This window comes from Harpegnathos saltator, unplaced genomic scaffold (assembly GCF_003227715.2).
Source record: "Harpegnathos saltator strain DR-91 unplaced genomic scaffold, Hsal_v8.6 scaffold1, whole genome shotgun sequence".
Classification (NCBI taxonomy): domain Eukaryota; kingdom Metazoa; phylum Arthropoda; class Insecta; order Hymenoptera; family Formicidae; genus Harpegnathos; species Harpegnathos saltator.
The window spans coordinates 59817-78830 of record NW_020229872.1 but is presented as its reverse complement, the minus strand read 5'-3'; the positions used below and the strand labels follow the sequence as shown (position 1 = coordinate 78830).

Genomic DNA, 19014 nt, shown 5'->3' with positions numbered 1-19014 from the left:
ACACGACAAACTTGCGTCTTCGCACCGTAAAACGAAGTCTTAGGACGACCGACCGTGCGCGCGCCATGCAACAAAACGAGCAAGAAGAAAAGAAAGGAGAAGGGAAACCGAGAGGAAGGGAAGCGAGGGAGAAAAAGGAACAAGAGAAAAGGAGATCAGCGCGATTAGCGCGGGATTTCATTTTCAACGCTTCCGTCTGCTTGAATTCTCTTTTAACTTTGGTCGCGAATATACACGGAAAGCAACGTTGGACGTTTCACTTCGTTCTAACGTCTGAACATCGTGACGGGGAAAACTTAGGAGGGAATCCCTTACATAAATACTCAAAGCACCACCTCTAACGAGTTCACTCATGAGTCAGGGGGGAAGGGAGGAGGGAGGGCAACAGAAAATTGGATTTCAGCCGTGTACGGAGGAGCGATCTCTCAACCGCGCATTTATTCCCACTGCGATGCGATCTGACCTCGTTTTAGGGCAGGAGTGATTCGGTCTCCATCGCGATGATCTTCATTCGTCCGCGACACCCGCACTCTCGCGGAATCTCTCGCACTCGTCGTTTTTTTCTTTTTTTTTCCTTTTTTTTTCTTTTTTTTTATTTTTCCTCGTACAAAACGAAAGGATATGGGGCAATTGACAATGCATGCATTGATTCGATTCGATAATTATCAGTTCTAGGGATATATTCCGAAGGCATTTAATAACATGCTCCGCCACGTTCCACGAAGTATTTTGAACACAGCACCCTAGCGGAGAACGAAATGTATCCTGGTAAACGTTCACGTAATTACTTCCTAGTGTTGGCTAGACGCTTCGAGTTTAGGTGTATGCGTGTGTGCATGTCTGTGACTGCAAAGTGTCCGTGTCTGTGTGTATGCACGTGTTTACGTATACGTGTGTATACGTATATGTGTGTGTGTGTGTGTGTGTGTGTGTGTGTGTGTGTGCGTGTGTGTGTGTGTGTGTGGAAAATATTTAATGAATATTACTTCGTATAACATATATTTACAAACACATAGTTATTCATTTTAGAAATGTACGCGAGGGGAAACTTACTTTATAGTATTTGTAAAGTACCGTCCTCTACCGCTTTCCGGCCTGAGATTTGGCGATCCTTGTGAAACTGTGCGCCCGAAGGAGAGAACGGACACGTTCCTAATTAACACGCTCCTTACATGCTCTCGATACCTGTCTCTCTCTCTCTCTCTCTCTCTCTCTCTCTCTCTCTCTCTCTCTCTCTCTCTCTCTCTCTCTCTCTCTCTCTCTCTCTCTCTCTCTCTCTCTCTCTCAACACTCCTTATATATGTATATATATATAATATATATGTATATTTAACACGCGTACGTACACACACACACACACACACATATACCTGCGCGCGCGCGAATGTATTCACAGGCGTACGTGCATGTACGTACGTGTGTGTGTATATACTCTCTATGAAAAAACACACTTGTTAGCCGACAGCGACGCTTTAAACGCGACGCTCCACAAATCCTTCCTTCTCAGCTTCGTTCCTCGGCAGCGTCTTTTCGTCTCTCGTTCTCGCGAATGAAAAATCTCTTACACGTTGGAAATCGCTATAACAGTCAACGGTTAAATCTACCGCCCGAGATCTGCCGCGGCTAACAAACATCGTATCTTTTTTTTGTAACTCGTTTTATAAATATCTCGAAGATATATTCGTTATATATAATTATAATACCGCATTCAACTAGGTCTATAGTTTAATGCTTAAAGTCGTGTCACAAAAATATTCTTCGGTCGTACTAAGAAATATTTAAACAATATTTGTTCGCTGCTATAAGGGCTCACCCCGTCTTCCTCCTCTCCCCCCCCTCCCCTCCCCCTCCGAGAGCGGTACGCTATATCGATTACATCGACGACCTTCACTCCCTTTCTCCCTGTGACCCCCAACTCCACGCCCACCCGGGGTTTATTCCCGAAAACGCACGCTACGTACCGCGGTTCCTTCTTGCTTTGCTTTCCCGCGACGTTCGTTATGTATATCGCGTTACATGCTGCAGCCGCGTCACTAACGAGATACGAGATCTATTGACTGACGTTCAAGTAACTAAGTGTGCTCGATAGTATCGCGCGCAATCCGTACACTTGCTGTCCCGTTTACGTCTAGAATCCGGACCAGCGAGACGTGCGAGACGAGTATAGGGGATAGAAATCTCGACGAGTTCCGCATATTGAGTTTGCGAACCGCGCGCAGGAGTACTTACTTTAACTTTGAATTTACATTCTTCTGTTTGTTTTATCTCGTCTCCTAAATGTATCATTAGTTAGAGGGAATCGTCGTCACTAGAAAATATCCCGTGTGCGTGTGTGTATGTATGTGTGTGTATGTGTGCGTGTATCATAGAAAAAAGTCGTCGTTCTTACTCGTCGACCGGGGCCTCTCTCTCCCTCTCTCTCTCCCTCTCTCTCTCTCTCTCTCTCTCTCTCTCTCTCTCTCTCTCTCTCTCTCTCTCTCACGTCTCACGATGAGAGCTATGCGATTCGAGCGTCATTATTATTATACTAGAGAGAGTTTGTATTATTAATTCCTAGTCTCCGGGTCCGTTCGTTTATCGTGATATCAAGTGCCGTGCTTGAAGAGCGAGGACGTGAGAGACGGAACGAATAATTAACCCGGCGGCGGGGTGGCGCGGAAGGTGGTGTTACGGTAGGTTGGTACGGTATGTAGGCGGATAGGTGGGTAGGTAGACAGGTTATCGCGGCTCATCGTCGTCATTATAAATAAATTAACGGAGAATTTCGTGTCTGAAATACGTCCAGCTTGGAAGCGACGTGTCGCTTGATAACGTTGCGTAACCGTCGCGGAACGTCGTCGCCGCCGACCGAAGGAGTCGAGCTCTCTCGACTCGGGCTCGAGACACGAGTTGGTGCCGAGCGCGAGATTAATTAATTAACTTAAACGATCGATTTCTAACACACCCTACCGACTGTGAGTCCACTGCTAGTGTTCTTCCACGACCAGAGAAACGTGAGTTTTCCGTGCGTGCTCCAGTGCTCAGCGCGTCGACGACCCGGCGAAGCGAGGCAGTGCCGGATCACCGGTGCTGGCCGTTAGAGGTACTCGACGATGTCGCATTTGATGGATATATTCGGGCAACTGGCTATGTTCGAGCGATAGCCCCGCCTGGCAGTGCTCTTATGCCGCTCGGTGAGGAGCTTCTGAAAGATCGGCAGGATCGTCAGATCCAGCAGTTCACCGTCTGACACGGCACTGTACATCTTCGAGACGTTCACCGCGGAACCACCTGTGAGCAAATCACGAACACCAGCTCGAGAGAGTTGTCGATACGAAACGACACGACGCGTATATCGCGTCCGTGCGACGATCCTCCTCGTCGCAGCCGCGCCAAGATTCATCGCGGCCTTTCGCGCGCGAGGAACAGGCGTATTCTTATCTGCTTATCGGATTTACATGTTCGACGTGTCGTGTCGCGCTGAATTATGCGTGAAATGACGCTTCTCGGAGCAAGGACCGCGGCCTTTTTCGTCGCGCTCGCGATCTCGATCTCGGCGAGGATGCAACGTTAACGGCGTAGTATCGCTAACGGCGTAGTAACGTTACCGTTCACGTCGCCAGTCCCGCCGCGCGGATTCACCGCGGCGTGTTTGCTGTTGTGCATCGTCGCCACGTTCGGGGTGCTTTGCACGTACTCCAGTCGTGCCTGCTGGCGCAGCTTCGAGCCCGCATGCCGGCACATGCGGCGAGCGACACGGTGCGAGCACTCGACTATGGGGTGACCGCCCCCGATGTGCAGCCGCAGGCACTTCTCCCGCGAGCGCTCCGACATGGAACGCTGGATGATGGTCGACATTGACTCCTCGTATTTCTCTGTTAACAAAACCGCTCGAAACGTAATCGCCTTCTACGCCCCCAGTACTCTCTCTCTCTCTCTCTCTCTCTCTCTCTCTCTCTCTCTCTCTCCTCTCTCTCTCTCTCTCTCTCCCTCCCTCTTCCTCTCCCTCCCCCCCCCTCTCTCTCTCTCTCTCTCTCTCTCTCTCTCTCTCTCTGTCTCTCGTCAAACTTGCCAGCGTCCGTTGCAAAAAGACCAGCCGGCGATTTAATCGGTGAAAAGTTTATATACCTCGCGAGTCACACATGCGACATGTGACAACCGACAAAGATCGACCGACGAAAATCCGCTATTAAATCCCCCACTAATCCGATTTCGTCCAAGAATGGGTAAACAGCCCTCGAGACAGCCTTCCAGCGACTTACATGCACGAGTGATCTTTTATATACGGAGAAAAACGTTTAGTCGGATGAGCCAACTTTGCGGTGAGATATGAACGATTCAGAGATTTTAATTGAAAATGCCAGAATTCTGTCCGAGGTAATTGGGAATCTTCTCTCTCTCTCTCTCTCTCTCTCTCTCTCTCTCTCTCTCTCTCTCTTAATAATTTAGGCTGAATTTCCAATAACTTTATCTGGAACTTCTGAATCGTTTATACTCCACCCTTCAACCAGACGCTTTTCTCCGTGTATTCGCGACTTCCGCCGCGATTTAATTAATCCGGCAAACACGCACGCGCTAGGCCGCGAATCGCACTTGCGAAAGAGAAGGGACGATTGGAGATTCCGTTCTTACCGGAATGCCGATGATTCGGCACGTACTGCAGCGGAAACGGCATGATCACTTGCTCGATGTAGCTCTGCTCGTGAAGCTCGCCGAAGGAAACGTTCTTGGTGGGCGGCGGCGTCGACAGTTTCGCCCTGCGCTCGTCCCTGCTTCTCCTCACGTGGCATACATGTTTCGCGATCTCGGTCTCCTCCAGGATCACGGAGTCGCTCTCTTCGACGACCGGCGGCACAAAGTCGTAGCGCGTCGTCATGATGTCGTTCGGCAGCGGCTCCGGGCCCCTGTTGTTGCGGAGCAGCAACGGTTCGCCTCCGTTCTTGCTCATCTCGATCGGCACACTTTTGCGTCGCAGTACATCCAGGCCGCAAGTGTGCTGCATGTGCATCATGGTCGTCGCCGCCGTCGCCGCCGCCGCCACCGCTGTTGTCGTCGTGGTCATAGTCGCCGTCGTCATCGTCATGGTCGTTGTCGTTGTCGTCGTTGTCACAGTCATCGTCATCGTCGTCGTCGTCATCGTCGTCGTCGTCGTCGTCGTCGGCGGCGGCGGCGGCGGCGACGGCGACGGCGACGGCGATGGCGGCGCGTCCGCCACCGTTTCTAGATCCGGGGAGATCATCTTCTCGATTGTCTGCGCCGTCATAGCCATTCGTTCATTGTCGATCGTGATCGACGTGGTTTTCGCGATGGTCGCTCTCTTCCTGCAACAAGCGTCACGCGACTATCCTGAGAATGGACGGTGCGATCGCGTGCACCCAGAGTCTCTCGGGGAAAAGTCGAGGACGGGAGGTTGGTAGCGGTGGTGGTGGTGGTGGTGGTGAAGGATGGAGGGTTATTGAGATGTTATAAAGCCCTTAAGGTCGAAGGGCGGCGTCAAATGCGACTACCTACTTTGCCACTTGATCTACGTTGACGTAATCACCCTCCGGCTGAGATACGGTTGACGAGTTTAGGCTGCACATAGACATTGAGATATCGGTCGTCTCTGTGGTTATCGACGGTCCTGAAAGACGTGGCTTTGTTCTTACTTATAATTAATATACGAGGAGCGTATCGGTATCGGGTACCGCGCGCAGCGCCGCGATCGCGAGTGTTAGGCGCGAGACATTTACCCTCCTTCTTGGCGACTTCTTCCTGCTTCGGGACCGGCAACGTGTCGACCGTCTCCTGCGTCTCGCTCGCGACCTCCTCACCCATCCTCCTCAAAAATCCCTGAAGAAGAAACGAAGGGGACGATGAAACAACAAGCGCTATCGTGTATCCCATGCGGTCGCACGATGTAGAACAACGTCATTCTGAATTAAGCATTACGTAAACGCGCCGGTAGTATATCCCCCGAAATAGTTCCGGATCGTTACTCTCAAAGGGCGAGCTACACACGAAGCGACGACGTCGCGGTTATTTATAGTCGAATTAAGAATGGATGGTGCGTCGCTCGCTTTTCTGTTAATCGAACACTGTGTTCGGTTAGCCTCAAATTAGTTGAGTGCGCGAACGAGTGTTTTATTAAACACACACACACACACACACACACACACACACACACGCACACAGCATACAGTTGCTGCTGAAGAAATGTTTCGGTGAAATTTTTCGCCGTGGAAGGGGAAGGGGAGGGGGGAGCGAGCACAGCGAGACTGAACATAGCCGGACACGATTATTACATGAGACGCGCTGCGCGCGAGGGGGATCTTTTCTTTTTTCTCTCTTTTTTTGTGTTTTGGTTTCTTTCGTCGCGGCTTGATCCGATTAAAACTCGCCCCGTGAAGTTCGCAGAACGTTCCGATCTGCAGCTGCACGGGGCGACATCGACAGCAGCAACGCGACGCAGTCGTCGGCGCGAGCACTTGGCAGCTCCGCGACGAAGTAATATTTACCGTAATACCGCTTGAAAGTTTGATGGACGCGAAAGCTTACCTGAAGCTCGGAATCTTTTTGCAGCAGTTGCTTCCGGAATTTTTTATTCGCCAGCTTGGCCTCCTTCAGGCGCTCATCGAGCTCGCTGACTGTCGAGTCCCTTCGTATTTTCAACATCGGCCTCAGAGTCGCCCTGGTCCGCTTATTTATCACTCCTTGTGGATTTCTGCGTAATTCTATTACCTGCAAGAGCAACAAAAGCGGACTCACTCTCTCACCACCCCCGTCGATCCCCTCACCGCGGCGAAGGCTCAGAATAGGATTTGCGTGCATAAGATGCGCGTTACGGACACGCGCGCGCGCGCGCGTCAACATACCTTAGGAATAAAAACCAGACAAAGAGTGGCTGTACTACAAAATATTATGAACACCGCCAGCATTATGAACATGGCATCTTGCTTGTCAGTCAGCACGAAGCTTATAGCCGCGCCGGTGACGCACATTATAACAACGTTGTACACGCTCATCCCCACGTATTTACTGTCATTTAATGCCGGGATGCTAACGTGCCGCGTTTCCCATGCCAGAAAGGCACCGAACATCTGAAAACCCGGCAAGAGAGTCCCATTGGGGATGCCATTCTGTCTGCCTGAGAGAGAGAGAGAGAGAGAGAGAGAGAGAGAGAGAGAGGAGAGAGAGAGAGAGAGAGAGGAAAGCGCTCGGCGCGAATTCGAGCTGAAAACTTACCATTAAAAGGCCTTTGTATGCATATATGCATCCCAGATAAATATTCATCTGATTGCTCTGACAATACTCGTTTTCCGGGATGATTATTATGTCGTCGCTCGAGGGATGGTGCTGGAATCGAAAAGTACAACCGAGTTTTCTTTCTTCCTCCCTTCTTTTGTCGCGTGTATAATACATATCGCGCCGAGTATACAGTCGCGAGCGCGGACATCGGACGCGTTTTCTCGCCCGTTTGCTTTTCTCGCGTTTTACTCACATAGGGCTCCATCTGCTTGATCTCCCGATAGAACGGATCCGCCACTTGCCACGTCGTCATGATCGACAGGTCGATGGTCAACAGTATCCCGACCACCATGAACAACTGGTAATCTTTTATCACCTGAATCGACGGCACATAAGACGAGAGAGAGAGAGAGAGAGAGAGAGAGAGAGAGAGAGAGAGAGAGAGAAAGAGAGAGAGGTCGTTAATGTTGAAGAGAAGAGAGAGAAAGGAATGCGAATGCGACAGCCCGATGCCTCGATCTCTCTCGGACTCGGCATCGACGCGCTATCGGGACGCGGTGTCTTTACCTTCTTGTTGAGCTTCACGTCGGTGAATATGGAGTGTACGCGCCACGTTTTCGAGAACATGGAGCCGAAGGCTAACGAGAAACCAGCCATCAGCAGCCACGCTCGGGCGGTGCAGATGTACGGGAACGCCGTTACGCTCGACAGTTGCGAATCCAGCCCGAGGAAGATAACGCTGCTGTAGGTGAGCATGCAGCCGACGATGATGAGATTGTTCAGATGGGGCGACGACATCTTGATGTACCTGTAACGTTCAATCGAGCGTGAGACGCGCGCGCTCGACTATCTCGGCCGAGAGAGCGACCGGGGAAAAAGATCATGCCGCGCGCGAGCAACGAATGGAGCTTCCGTGTTACGCGCGCTCTCCCTCCCTCTCCCTCTCTCTCTTTCTTTCTCTCGCGCGCGCGATTAATTGCTACATATTACGGCGGAGCCCGTCACCTTTGATTTCGGTATCTGATATTGATGGCGAGAAAAATGGATGCCAAGACGATACCGACACTGGCGGCCGAAGCTAACACCGCGTACAGCGTGATGTCCACGGTGGAGTGCTCGATGATGCGAACGGTCCTGTCCTTTGGCGGTGTTCTGCCATTCCACAGCTGGGCCTCCCCTCGCGTGAGATCCAACACGCCGCTTATGCTGTCGTATTCGCCTACGTTTACCTCTCGGCCGTCTAGAAAGGGTGAGCTCTCAGGTTGAACGCGAAGACGCGAAGGCGTGTCGATACAATAACAAACAAGGGGAAGCTCCTAGCTTCTCGAGGCAAGCAGCTGTTTCGAGTCCCATGCGATTTTTCGCCACCGACAATCCGGATTACACGAGTCGGCCGATGAAGACACACGAGAATCGCATCGTACGGGACGTGCGCGACGAGCCGCGAAGGTTGCACGCTGGATGCGGAGGAACAAACGATCGTCTTCTGATTCTCGTCTCGAGATCGCGAACCGGAACGCGAACGTCGTGAAAGCAACGCGCGCGCGCGATTTACGCGATTATTAACGTGATTTACGTAACGCGAGCGATACCTGCGACTTCGCCCCGAGAGATAGGCGCTTCGCCCAGATTCTTGAAAGGTTCATGGGATTTCTGCGCTACGTATCCGAGGGCAACTTACTTTGAAACTGTTTTAGAAGGATGTACGCTTTCCTCTCGTTATCGTAGAAGCGGACTGGCCCCTGTAAATTTTACACCTCTAACATCCACGTCATCGTGTCGATGTATGTATACCACGAGATCGCGAGCGGAATCGCGGATTTCCAAATAAAAAATCCGCCCGGGCGGATACGGGGAGGAGGATATCAGCTCATGTCAATTTACTCCGCTAACTCAGCCGGCGGTTTGTCGTGCTTTTGATTTCGTTTTAATTTCAATTCGGTTTACCACCGAATCCCGTTCCGCCGTTGTCGCCGTGTACTCATACACACCCGCACATGTACACAATATCCTTTTTCATCGCATAACGTTATACGAGGAATATTAAAACGTGCTCAATGCATGGCGTTACGCGGAGCGCCACCGCCACCGCCTCCGCCTCCGTCGTTGTCGCCGCGTATTGCGTATCGCGAATGTAAAGCGAGAACATAGAACAAAAAAAAAACGAGAAGAGGCGAGAAGGAAAAGAGAGGAAACGAAAAAAAGAGACCGGAGGAAGAAAGGGAAAAAGAACTCATTAAATTCACAGCATCGCCGCTCGCACGGTAGGTGCGCGTAGAAAAATGATGCATACGCTCGAGACACTCGGGTGCGAAAAGACGGTCAAGTGTAACACGCGCGTCGGGTGCAAATGCCATGATGTTGATTACCGGGGAACACAGCCTCGCAGCGTCTTTTTCTCTCTCGCTCTCTCCCCCCACCCCTCTCTCTCTCTCTCTCTCTCTATCTTTTTCTTTCTTTCTTTCTTTCTTCTCTCTCTCTCTCTCTCTCTCTCTCTCTCTCTCTCTCTCTTCCTTCGTCTAAGACAGGTACAAAGTGCCAGCGACCGTCGGGCCTCACCGCCGCGATCGAAGACAAGGGTTGCCGCTCGTCTAATGAGAGAGCTTAAAGACCCTGCTCTCCAATCTTCGCTTTTCTTTATAAACGTCTTCCTTTCGTCGGGCTCACCCTCGTCACTTGAAATGAGCTCCCCAGTCTCGCGATTCCCGGAGGGCAGTTTCACGGCGACGTCGCGCGCGCCGTACTTTTATACCCAACGCGAATAACAATGCGACTCGGAAACGCGAGCGACGCGAACCGATCGATCACACACACAGGAAGGAGAGAAAAAAATACACGCTTCTTCCCGTCGCCCGCGAGACACCGAGGGAGGCGCGGGGTGGGCTATCGTCGAGCGGAGCGGAGCGAGCCTTGCGGGACGATGATCTCAATGAAATTGTTCGTCCTCCGTGCGAGATATTGCGAGACGCGGCACGGTTCTTAGCGCTAAGAGCCTCGGAGCGTCAAACGACGTTACCCCGGCTATATATTTGGCGCGCGAACGGCCAACGAGCGTCGTCGCCGGACTGCTGCGAAATTGCTAGGCCGGTCAGCTTACCGTGACACCGTCGAAGCTTGTATTCTTGAGGGCGTCGAGGAAGAGCTTCTCCCATAACACGTCCCTGTATCTGAAGTCGGATATAGTCTGGTTACGATGGAAGTGTCGTATCCTGCGCGCGACGTGTTTTACGGCCAGGGCGACGGTCCAGATACCGTCGTACGTGTACCCGTGGAACCTGGAGTACTCGCTGCCCCTCCGCGAGTCGTATTCGATCTGGTACTGGTCCGGAGTCTGCGGAGAAACGCACCGAAACGCAACAGGCGTGCTCGCGGTGACGAAATTCAAAGAGGCGCGACATTCGTCGTCGTTTCCGATTGAGCGGCTCTATATCCGAGCGAAGCGCTCCGGGCGCGATTAAACGCGATTTTTGCCGGCTCGTATCCCGTCGGAAATACCTGCCTGCGACGCACCTACGTGCGCACACGTGCGTGTGAGCGTGCCTGTTGTACAGCAACAGTCACACGAATCCACCTCTCAGTCGATTCCGAGTCGATTTTCCGCGAGCGCAATTCCTCGTGAGACTGCGCCCGGCGTTGCTTACATCGCGGAAGAAATATCATTCCATCCGCGCGTTCGTCGGAGAAATATCAACTCCGAGAGATTCGTCGCGGGCGAACGTCGCTGCAACGATCACAAAGCGCCGTAATTTCGCTGTGTCGCGGCCAACTTTCGGATTCTAATTCAAAGTCTAGGCGCTTTCCAAGTTGAATGGGATTCAACCGCTCACGGGGCAATCCGAGCGGCTTTAATCGAAAACTAACGATGTAGCTGTGATGTGTGTGTGTGTGTCTATGTGTGTGTATGTGTGTATGTGTGTGTGTGTGTGTGTGTGTGTGTGTGTGTGTGTGTATATGTGAGAGAGAGAGAGAGAGAGAGAGAGAGAGAGAGAGAGAGAGAGAGAGAGAGAGAGAGAGAGAGAGAGAGAGAGAGAGAGATTCGCTTACGATCCCGGATGTGGTGTACTGTTCCTCGGTCGTCAGCGGAAGTAGATCCGTCAAAATGACACCGTGAAGAGCCTCGGACAGTTCGGAGGGTGCGCATCCGCCGCCCGGTCGCAACCACCACTCCCTCGTGTAAGTCCCGATGATGACCCACTGGTATTTTCTGCCGTATATGCCGAAACGATAAGCCTCGCAGAATATTCGCCTGGCCCACGCCTCGTTGAAATTTCCCAGGAGGATCCTCACGTCTCTCTCCTTGAGCTTCTCGAGGGCCGTCGTCACCTCCGTGGCGAAACTCTGCGTCTCCACGAGTTCCATCTTGCTCTCGTCCAGATCGGCGACCAGCCGGTTGTGCACCTGCAAGAGCGAACCAACGGGGAGACGCGAGACCGGGGTGAATGTCAGAAGCGGAGAAGCAAGGAGACAGAGAGAAAGAGAGGGAGAGGCTGAGAATGAGAAAGAGGCTTACCCGCTCCACTTTCGCAATTCGAGTGCTTATCGCAAAAGCGCGCCTCGCTATAACGCGCGAACGCGTCCGCGCGTTTAACTTGTTCACACGAGCCGCTAGCGGCGGCAAATCTCCATTTATAATGTAAATGGAGCCGTTGCTGAATATACATCACCGTCCGGCGCGCGCACGTTGAGAACGAACGACGCGTTCCCGCGGCGGGGATTAATTAACCCTTTCATTTCCTCGAATTGCTTCCAACTGTCGGGAACGCTGTTTGAACCACTTTCTCAATTATATTTGACATTTAGTACGATAAACGTCAATTTTCTTAATTCCGTTATTGCTTTCGGCTTCTCCACGGTGACTATAATCAACCCCTTTCCCTTCCTCCTATTCCCTCTCTCTCTCTCTCTCTCTCTCTCTCTCTCTCTCTCTCTCTCTCTCTCTCTCTCGCTTTCTTTCTCTGTTCGATATTGTCCCGAGAATGTGCTACTTGGCGAGTCGCACGACGATTCGTCAGGATGTATTCTGTCTTACCAACGAATATCTGGGCTCGTTCTGATAAATCGTGCCGACTCGGGTCCAGTTGAAATGCAACAGCAACGCCACTCGCGGCGCATTCAGGGCGTTCTCGGACGGCACGACCCTAAAGAAATTCGGGAAGCTATTGGTTGTGAACATAGGATGGGTGTCCGCGTAGCTGAGCTGCAACAATAAAGGTGGACGGCGAATGTTGGTAAAGAGTCTCCTTTGCGCGCGTCTCCCGCGCGGCCTGCATCTCCTCGCTGTTCCCGTCCGCGCTTTTGCGTGTGTGCGAGCGCGAGTATGCAAACAAGCCGAGATAAAGCCGGGTGGATGGTCCGTCTAGTTTGCCATGAATATTTACGACAACGTTTTACCGTCGCATTACCTGCGTAAGGCGCCAGTGTTTCGAGGCTTTCGCTATCGGGTCCGTGACTTGTGTGCAAGCACCACCGAAGAGTATCACCTTGTGCGGTCCGTTGTGCATCATGTCGAAGAACGCCTTCATCCCGACGGCGGCGCTACACTGTAAAATGCACAAACGAATGGAATAGAAACACCGCGATCTCTCCTCGCTTCCGCTCTTTGCTCCACCGCATCTCCACCGCGTCTCTCTCTCTCTCTCTCTCTCTCTCTCTCTCTGGTCTTTGCGGCTCGAAGTATGGTACAAAAGCACCGGATATCGAGATGCCTCCAAAGGACAATCGGAGACGGCGATATCCGAGTATCGTCGACGACGATCAATTTGATCAGTTAGAGAGTACACAGAGCGTATCTGTCGCATGTAAATATTGTCGTATACGCATCCCTCTCTCTCTCTCTCTCTCTCTCTCTCTCTCTCTCTCTCTCTCTCTCTCTCTCTCTCTCTCTCTCTCTCTCCCTCTCTCTCTCTCTCTCTCTCTCTCTCTCTCTCTCTCTCTCTCAACCCTCGACGCGCGTTTACACAGTGTATTTGCATCAAGATGGAAAGTGATCGTTTCTTATATCGAAAGCCCTCTTTGCTATTTGCAGATTCAACAAGTGTTTGCTGGGGTACAGCCAGAAAATAGAGAGCAGCCGGGGGATAGAGCTATGCCAAATCTGCGAGGCGGGGGTGAGTACCGTCGAGATGCCGATGTCCTCCTCGTAGTAATTATCGAACGATCAATCCGGAAACTTGCGCGGACGACCGACGTCGTCTGTGTTGTCGGAACTCGTGCACAAACATTGCGGTGTTATTTACCTCGACGAGGAAGCGCGAAAGAGTTCTCTAGTGCGCTATTTACGCACCATGTATGCCTTTTTTATAATCTACACGGCGGAAAGATATTTTAAATGTTCTCGCCGAAGGTGAAACTTTGCTTTGGAAAGTTACACAGCTCTTTGCGGGAATAAATATTTAGCGCAGATAAATATAAAGCGCTTTACGCGCCTCGCAGCCGAAATAACGATCTACAAGAGCAGACAGCAAGAGGGTGGCGTGTGGGGGGCTGGAGGGGTAGGATGGGGACAGGGGGCGGGGGTGCGGGATCTTTGAGCTATGAATTATTTTTGCGACGAACGATCATCGGGAGAGCGGCATCGCATATTCCGTTTGAGTTTCCGTGTCTACACACTCCTTTGACACTGTCGCCATTTCGAGTGTTCTTTTTCCACGTGGGAAATTGATTTCAACGTATCTGCTACCTTCTTTTCGCCGCTCATCGTCAGGGCGAGTGGATGACCCGGTTTCTGGGACAAGACGTGAAGGGATATAATTGCGCGAATGAAAATAGGAGTTCCAGAAAGTTAGGCAGAAGCGCGGAATGGGTCCTCGTGCAAAACACGCGCGCAGCGTCACGGTGAACTTGTTATAAAAACGGGCTCGTGGTCGGAAATTTTTTTGCAATCAATCAGGATTATTTTTAAGACGGAAGCCGTGCGCCGCGACACTCTTTTGAATCGCTCTCGTTAGTATCGCGCGATTATATTCTCCCACCGAACATTTCTTCCGCATAATTTCCGCAGCGCGCTGCTTATTATCTCCCATTATCTCTTCATTAAAAAATGTTCATTTAAAGAGGACTGCGAGACCGCGCTATAAAATTTTTTTAAAATCACGTGTTCGCATTCACCGCCGTCTAGAGAGAGAGAGAGAAAGAGAGAGAGAGAGAGAGAGAGAGAGAGAGAGAGAGAGAGAGAGAGAGAGAGAGAGAGAGAAATTCCGTATCGCACGTCCCGCGTTCTATTTTACATCGATTTCCGATACATCGGTTATCACCGGGAAGAGATAAAAATCCGCCCGTGGAAATCGCGTTACAAGGGAGGAGCCGCGTAACTCGAGAAAGAAAGAACTCTGAGTTCATTAGTCGCCGTTTGACGATCACGGCGTACCAGACTGAAAAGAAGCTGGCGGAACAAGTAAACCAGATCGCGTTCCAAACAAAACACTATGAAAACGAGCAGAAGCATCGAGCAATTTTATCGGCCCCGAACAATGGGCATTGTCGAGGGCCGCCGCATTGTTGCAGCAGATGGTAAAGGATAATCCGCCATTACGGGGAAAAGAGACATCTCTTTGTGTGCTCGGATGTCTCGGGTTAAATTGCGGAAGCGATATCGACTCGCGGAAGCGTCGGATTCCTTAATTATACGATTGCGTGTCATAAAACACCCGTCCGGCAAGTGTCCGCCGTAACGTCGAAAAGGCTCGCAGTCGCGCGGGAGCGAGAAAATGAGACGAATTAATTTCACATTCCATTGCTCGATCGCACGTTGAATTGACGCGGCAGCGAGGCGACGGGAGAAGGAAGAAGAAAGAGAGAGAAAGAGCGAGGGAGAGAGCGGAGCGAAGCGACAGTGAAAAATGCACGGGCATAGTCAGACGCGTCCGCTCGCGTATTTACCGTAACTACCGCGGCATATCTCAGGATATAGCAGGTCGCGTAGCGATCCGCGCGGAACTTGCCACAATATTCTTTCGGCAAGTAATCGGAGACGATTAATCTCACCCGTCCTCGCGTCTACAAGCTGCTCTCCGCAGCTTTTTGCCGCTCGCCCGACCTCCCGCGAGCTGACTCGAGACTCTCATAATTCGATGTCTCCCCAGCCTCAGCGATTTTTCGCGCGCGCGCACCCGCTCGTACTTGCACGCACCGTAATCGTAAATCGCGGCGTGATTTTCTCCGGGTTCAGCGAGTGGGAAATTATATTGAGAGAAAAACGCCGTTTCATAGCTGTTTATCTTGCATTACGAGAAAAAGCGAGGGAAGAGTGCCCATACTGGGCGTTAAATGTGTGTGTATGTGTCTATATATATATATATATGAGATATATCTCATCATAGAACCCGTCTGGTTTTATCGAAAGAATATATTTAACAGGATAATCTCTCGCTGCATTATTTCGTTCCGGTCAGCGGTCGCTTCCCAGGTGCAGGCCACGTGCACAGAAAATTTCCGACAGGATAACTTTGCATCCGCCCAGGCTGCTTCGCACCGCTCGGCTCCGCTCTGTCCGTTTCGTCTCACCTCGTCACACGAGGGAGTCGACAGGGACCAACATGAGCAGGACGTCGTATGGAGTAGCAACACGAGTCAACAATGGCAATGTACGCGCGCTTCCGGGAGCGTAATGCGCGCAAAGCGTATCTTTGACGTAGAATAAAATATTACATTTCTCAGGCGCAACGAGCGCGCTGGCAGCCGCTTGCAAGCGCTGTAAGTGGAAAAGAGCCGGCGTAACTGTCGTCGCTTTTGCATCGAGCATCCCGCGACAAATCCTTCCGTGTTTCTCGAAATGGGAAAACTGCGATTTATATCGTTGTTTCGCCCGACGACTCGCGCATTGTTTTTCATAAATGTTCCGCGACCCGTAGCGCGTTCGCATAAATTTCCATCCGTAATTCAAAGCGCGCTCGAATCCGCCGCTAGCCCCTCGAATGTAGACGTCAACCTCGGAGGGACCTAATTCCGCGAGACTCCGCGCGCTCGAGAGTTCGCCGGTGTCGTATAGTTCGAGACGCTACATAAAGGTAAACGCGAAGTTTCCCCTCTCCAAGTTGCGGTCGCGCCGGGGTATCCTTGACTCGGCATGCGCCTCTACTTCTGGCAAACTTTTCTCTCGCAATTTCCCCGCGTCTGGGCGACTCGAAGCCGTCCTGCCTCGCGCCGCGCAGAGTGAACGCGGAAACCGGAAAGGGCGGCGAGAGGGTGGTGCTCTCTGATGCTGATGGGTGGGTTGAGGGCGCATCTATATGCGTCCGCGAAATCGCGCGCGACGATAAGAGCGACAGTGTGTTACGCGGCCGATGCGCTCCGCGCGCGCGAGAGATTGTCAACGTGTCGATTCTTATCCGCGGCTTCTCCGGGAGTCGCGAGATTACGCGAGGGATTCGGCGGAATTTGCGGCGATCGCAGCCATCGCGGCGGTAAACAACGCGATAAATCGTCCCGCGTCGATAGCTCCTAATTCAGCGGAAATTGAGATACAAGTGGCGGTTGCTATACTGGATGTATCGAGCGACGCGCGGCATCGGCGGCGGCTGGCAAAGGCAAAAGCCGGCTCTCCCTCTCGTTCTCGCCCTTTCTGTCGCCTCCTCTCTCTCTCTCTCTTTCTCTCTCTCTCTCTCTCTCTCTCTCTCTCTCTCTCTCTCTCTCTCTCGCTCTCTCTCTCTCTCTCTCTCTCTCTCTCTCTCTCTCTCTCTCTCTCTCTCGCTCTCTCTCTCTCTCTCTCTCTCTCTCTCTCTCTCTCTCTCTTTCGCTCTCTCCGTCTCGTTCTCTCGCGCGTCGCGGGGACAATGCGTTCACCCGTCAAATATTCGTCGGATCGCAAATGCGCCGCATTTGCGCGATGAATTTTACCGGAGCGATTCCGCAGGTCTGCCGTGATTTCGCCGAGCTGAATTCCCGATTCGCATGTAGACGCGGAGGAAAACGCGCGCCGCGCTCTCGCGCGCTGTTACAAGTGCGGCATTGTTCCGAATAAACATAGAGATTATTTTCGACCGTACAACACCGGGCAACCGGGATACAACCGAAATTATACCGTTTCCCATGCGCGGCGAGCCGCAGCTCCTCGTATTTTAACCGGTAATATACGCAACAACAAGCGGAAAATAGCTCGCTCGTCGGCTCTCGCCGGTATCAAACATCAAATTTTTATAACAGCCGGCAAAATAACGAATGTTGTGTTCACCTCTCAAAGGGGAATTGTTTTCGCTACACGACCGAGCGACACCCGCAACACAATGTATATCGTCGTCGATAGTGTCAAAGCCACCTGCGCGTGGACCTATGGAATGATTATGATTCAACAGCACTTCAGTGCCCTTTACCTTCCGGGGAGGGTATCAGATTAACGCTCGAATCAACGCGAACAGAGTCCTCGTCGGAGAGATGGTGAGCAAAGTTTTAACACGAGCGGCTCGCAAGCGAGCGAGATAAGACTTGGGTTACGAACGAGAAACTCGATCCGCGGCACGGCGATAACGAGAACTCACCTCTGTGTCGTTCCACCACATGTGGAGCCGGTAGTCCCTGAGTATGGTCGGGTGCTCGTTAATGTGCTCCACCGCGAGCTTCACCGCGGGCATTACGCCGCGGCCGATGTGACCCTCCGGCACGTGGTTGCCGTACGGGAAGAAACCAGCGATGTAGACGTCGCGCTTCTTGCTGCCGCCGAGATTGATGGGTTTCTGACCGGCGCAGTGACCGGCCATCAGCAGCCAACAACATGTGACCACGAGCAGCATGATCGGCGAGCGACGACGACGGCGGCACCGATTCGCACCGCCCGCGCCGTGAATACTCGCCGCCATATCTTCGGCTGTCGTTCCGTCCCGTCCGGTCTTCCTCCTCTTCATTCGACGACTAGCCCTTCCGACATCTCGCGATCCGAACACGCGCGTTTTCATCTCGAGCTCTTCCGGGTCAGCGGGTACGAGCCGGACGATAAGCCCGACGCGACGCACGTCGCCGTTCGTCCGCCGACTTTCGCTCGCATGACGAAAAACCGGACACCAAGACGACAGAGCGAGAGACAGGAGTCGAGTGGACAAGAGTGGATGGACTCGACGATATACCGTCGCGCTCGACTTGTTGCGACTCGATCGCTCTCTCTCTCTCACTCTCTCTCTTAATCTCTCTCTCTCTCTCTCTCTCTCTCTCTCTCTCTCTCTCTCTCTCTCTCTCTCTCTCTCTCTCTCTCGTTCACGGCCGCTGCATTTCGTATCTCTCGGTCGCGACACACACACCTCTACGCGATCGCGATCGCGATTGTCTTGGCGCGGGCTCTCGATGAAAACTCGACACCGCGGCGGCGATCGGCTCGAGACATGACGATCGCTCGGGCCGTCGTTGCTGATTACACCGGCGACGCAACAACGCGCGAATCCGAGGCGGGGAGCGTCTTCTTCGCTTCGCTTCGTTTCGCGAGCGAGAAGTGATTTTTATACAGAGCCTCGTTCCCGCGAGTTCAACGCGGCGTCCGGTCGAATCGTCCGGACCGAGGTCGTCGTTTCCGCGGTCGGAAAGCCCGTGAGGGCTTTGTGTGCGGTCGACGTCCGATACGGCGACAGCGACGGAAACTGCCGATACTTGGCTGAAGAACACGTCGCGCATGTACCGCTTCTTTACCGCTCGGGTTTCGTGGCTATCCCGCTGGCACCGGGGAAGCCCGTCGTAAACGTCGCGTGCTCTCGGTGTAATGCGCTCTCTCTCTCTCTCTCTCTCTCTCTCTCTCTCTCTCTCTCTCTCTCTCTCTCTCTCTCTCTCTCTCTCTCTCTCTCTCTCTCTGGCGATGCGCGGTCTTTATCTCAATGTTTCATTCCGAGTGAT

At 52.4% G+C, this 19014-nt stretch overlaps 1 protein-coding gene across 3 annotated transcripts; it reads right to left on the bottom strand.

Moving 5' to 3' along the window:
• Window positions 1-1339: 1339 nt before the first annotated feature.
• GABA-B-R2 (gamma-aminobutyric acid type B receptor subunit 2) lies at window positions 1340-18336 on the bottom strand. 3 transcript variants are annotated; one of them, XM_025297893.1, is made up of 17 exons: window positions 17679-18336; window positions 12609-12746; window positions 12236-12403; window positions 11251-11604; window positions 10304-10537; window positions 8888-8948; window positions 8212-8446; window positions 7774-8014; window positions 7460-7582; window positions 7204-7314; window positions 6834-7058; window positions 6517-6699; window positions 5712-5811; window positions 5491-5602; window positions 4612-5300; window positions 3588-3854; window positions 1340-3270 (listed from the first exon to the last, which is right to left on the bottom strand). In XM_025297893.1, exons 1-17 carry the CDS (start codon window positions 18090-18092, stop codon window positions 3077-3079), a joined length of 3849 nt encoding a protein of 1282 aa, XP_025153678.1. In that variant the 5' UTR covers window positions 18093-18336; the 3' UTR covers window positions 1340-3076. The 3 variants fall into 3 exon arrangements, with proteins under 3 accessions (XP_025153678.1, XP_025153701.1, XP_025153744.1); XM_025297916.1 differs by having other exon boundaries at window positions 5491-5584; XM_025297959.1 differs by lacking the exon at window positions 6834-7058.
• Between the last annotated feature and the right edge of the window lie 678 nt (window positions 18337-19014).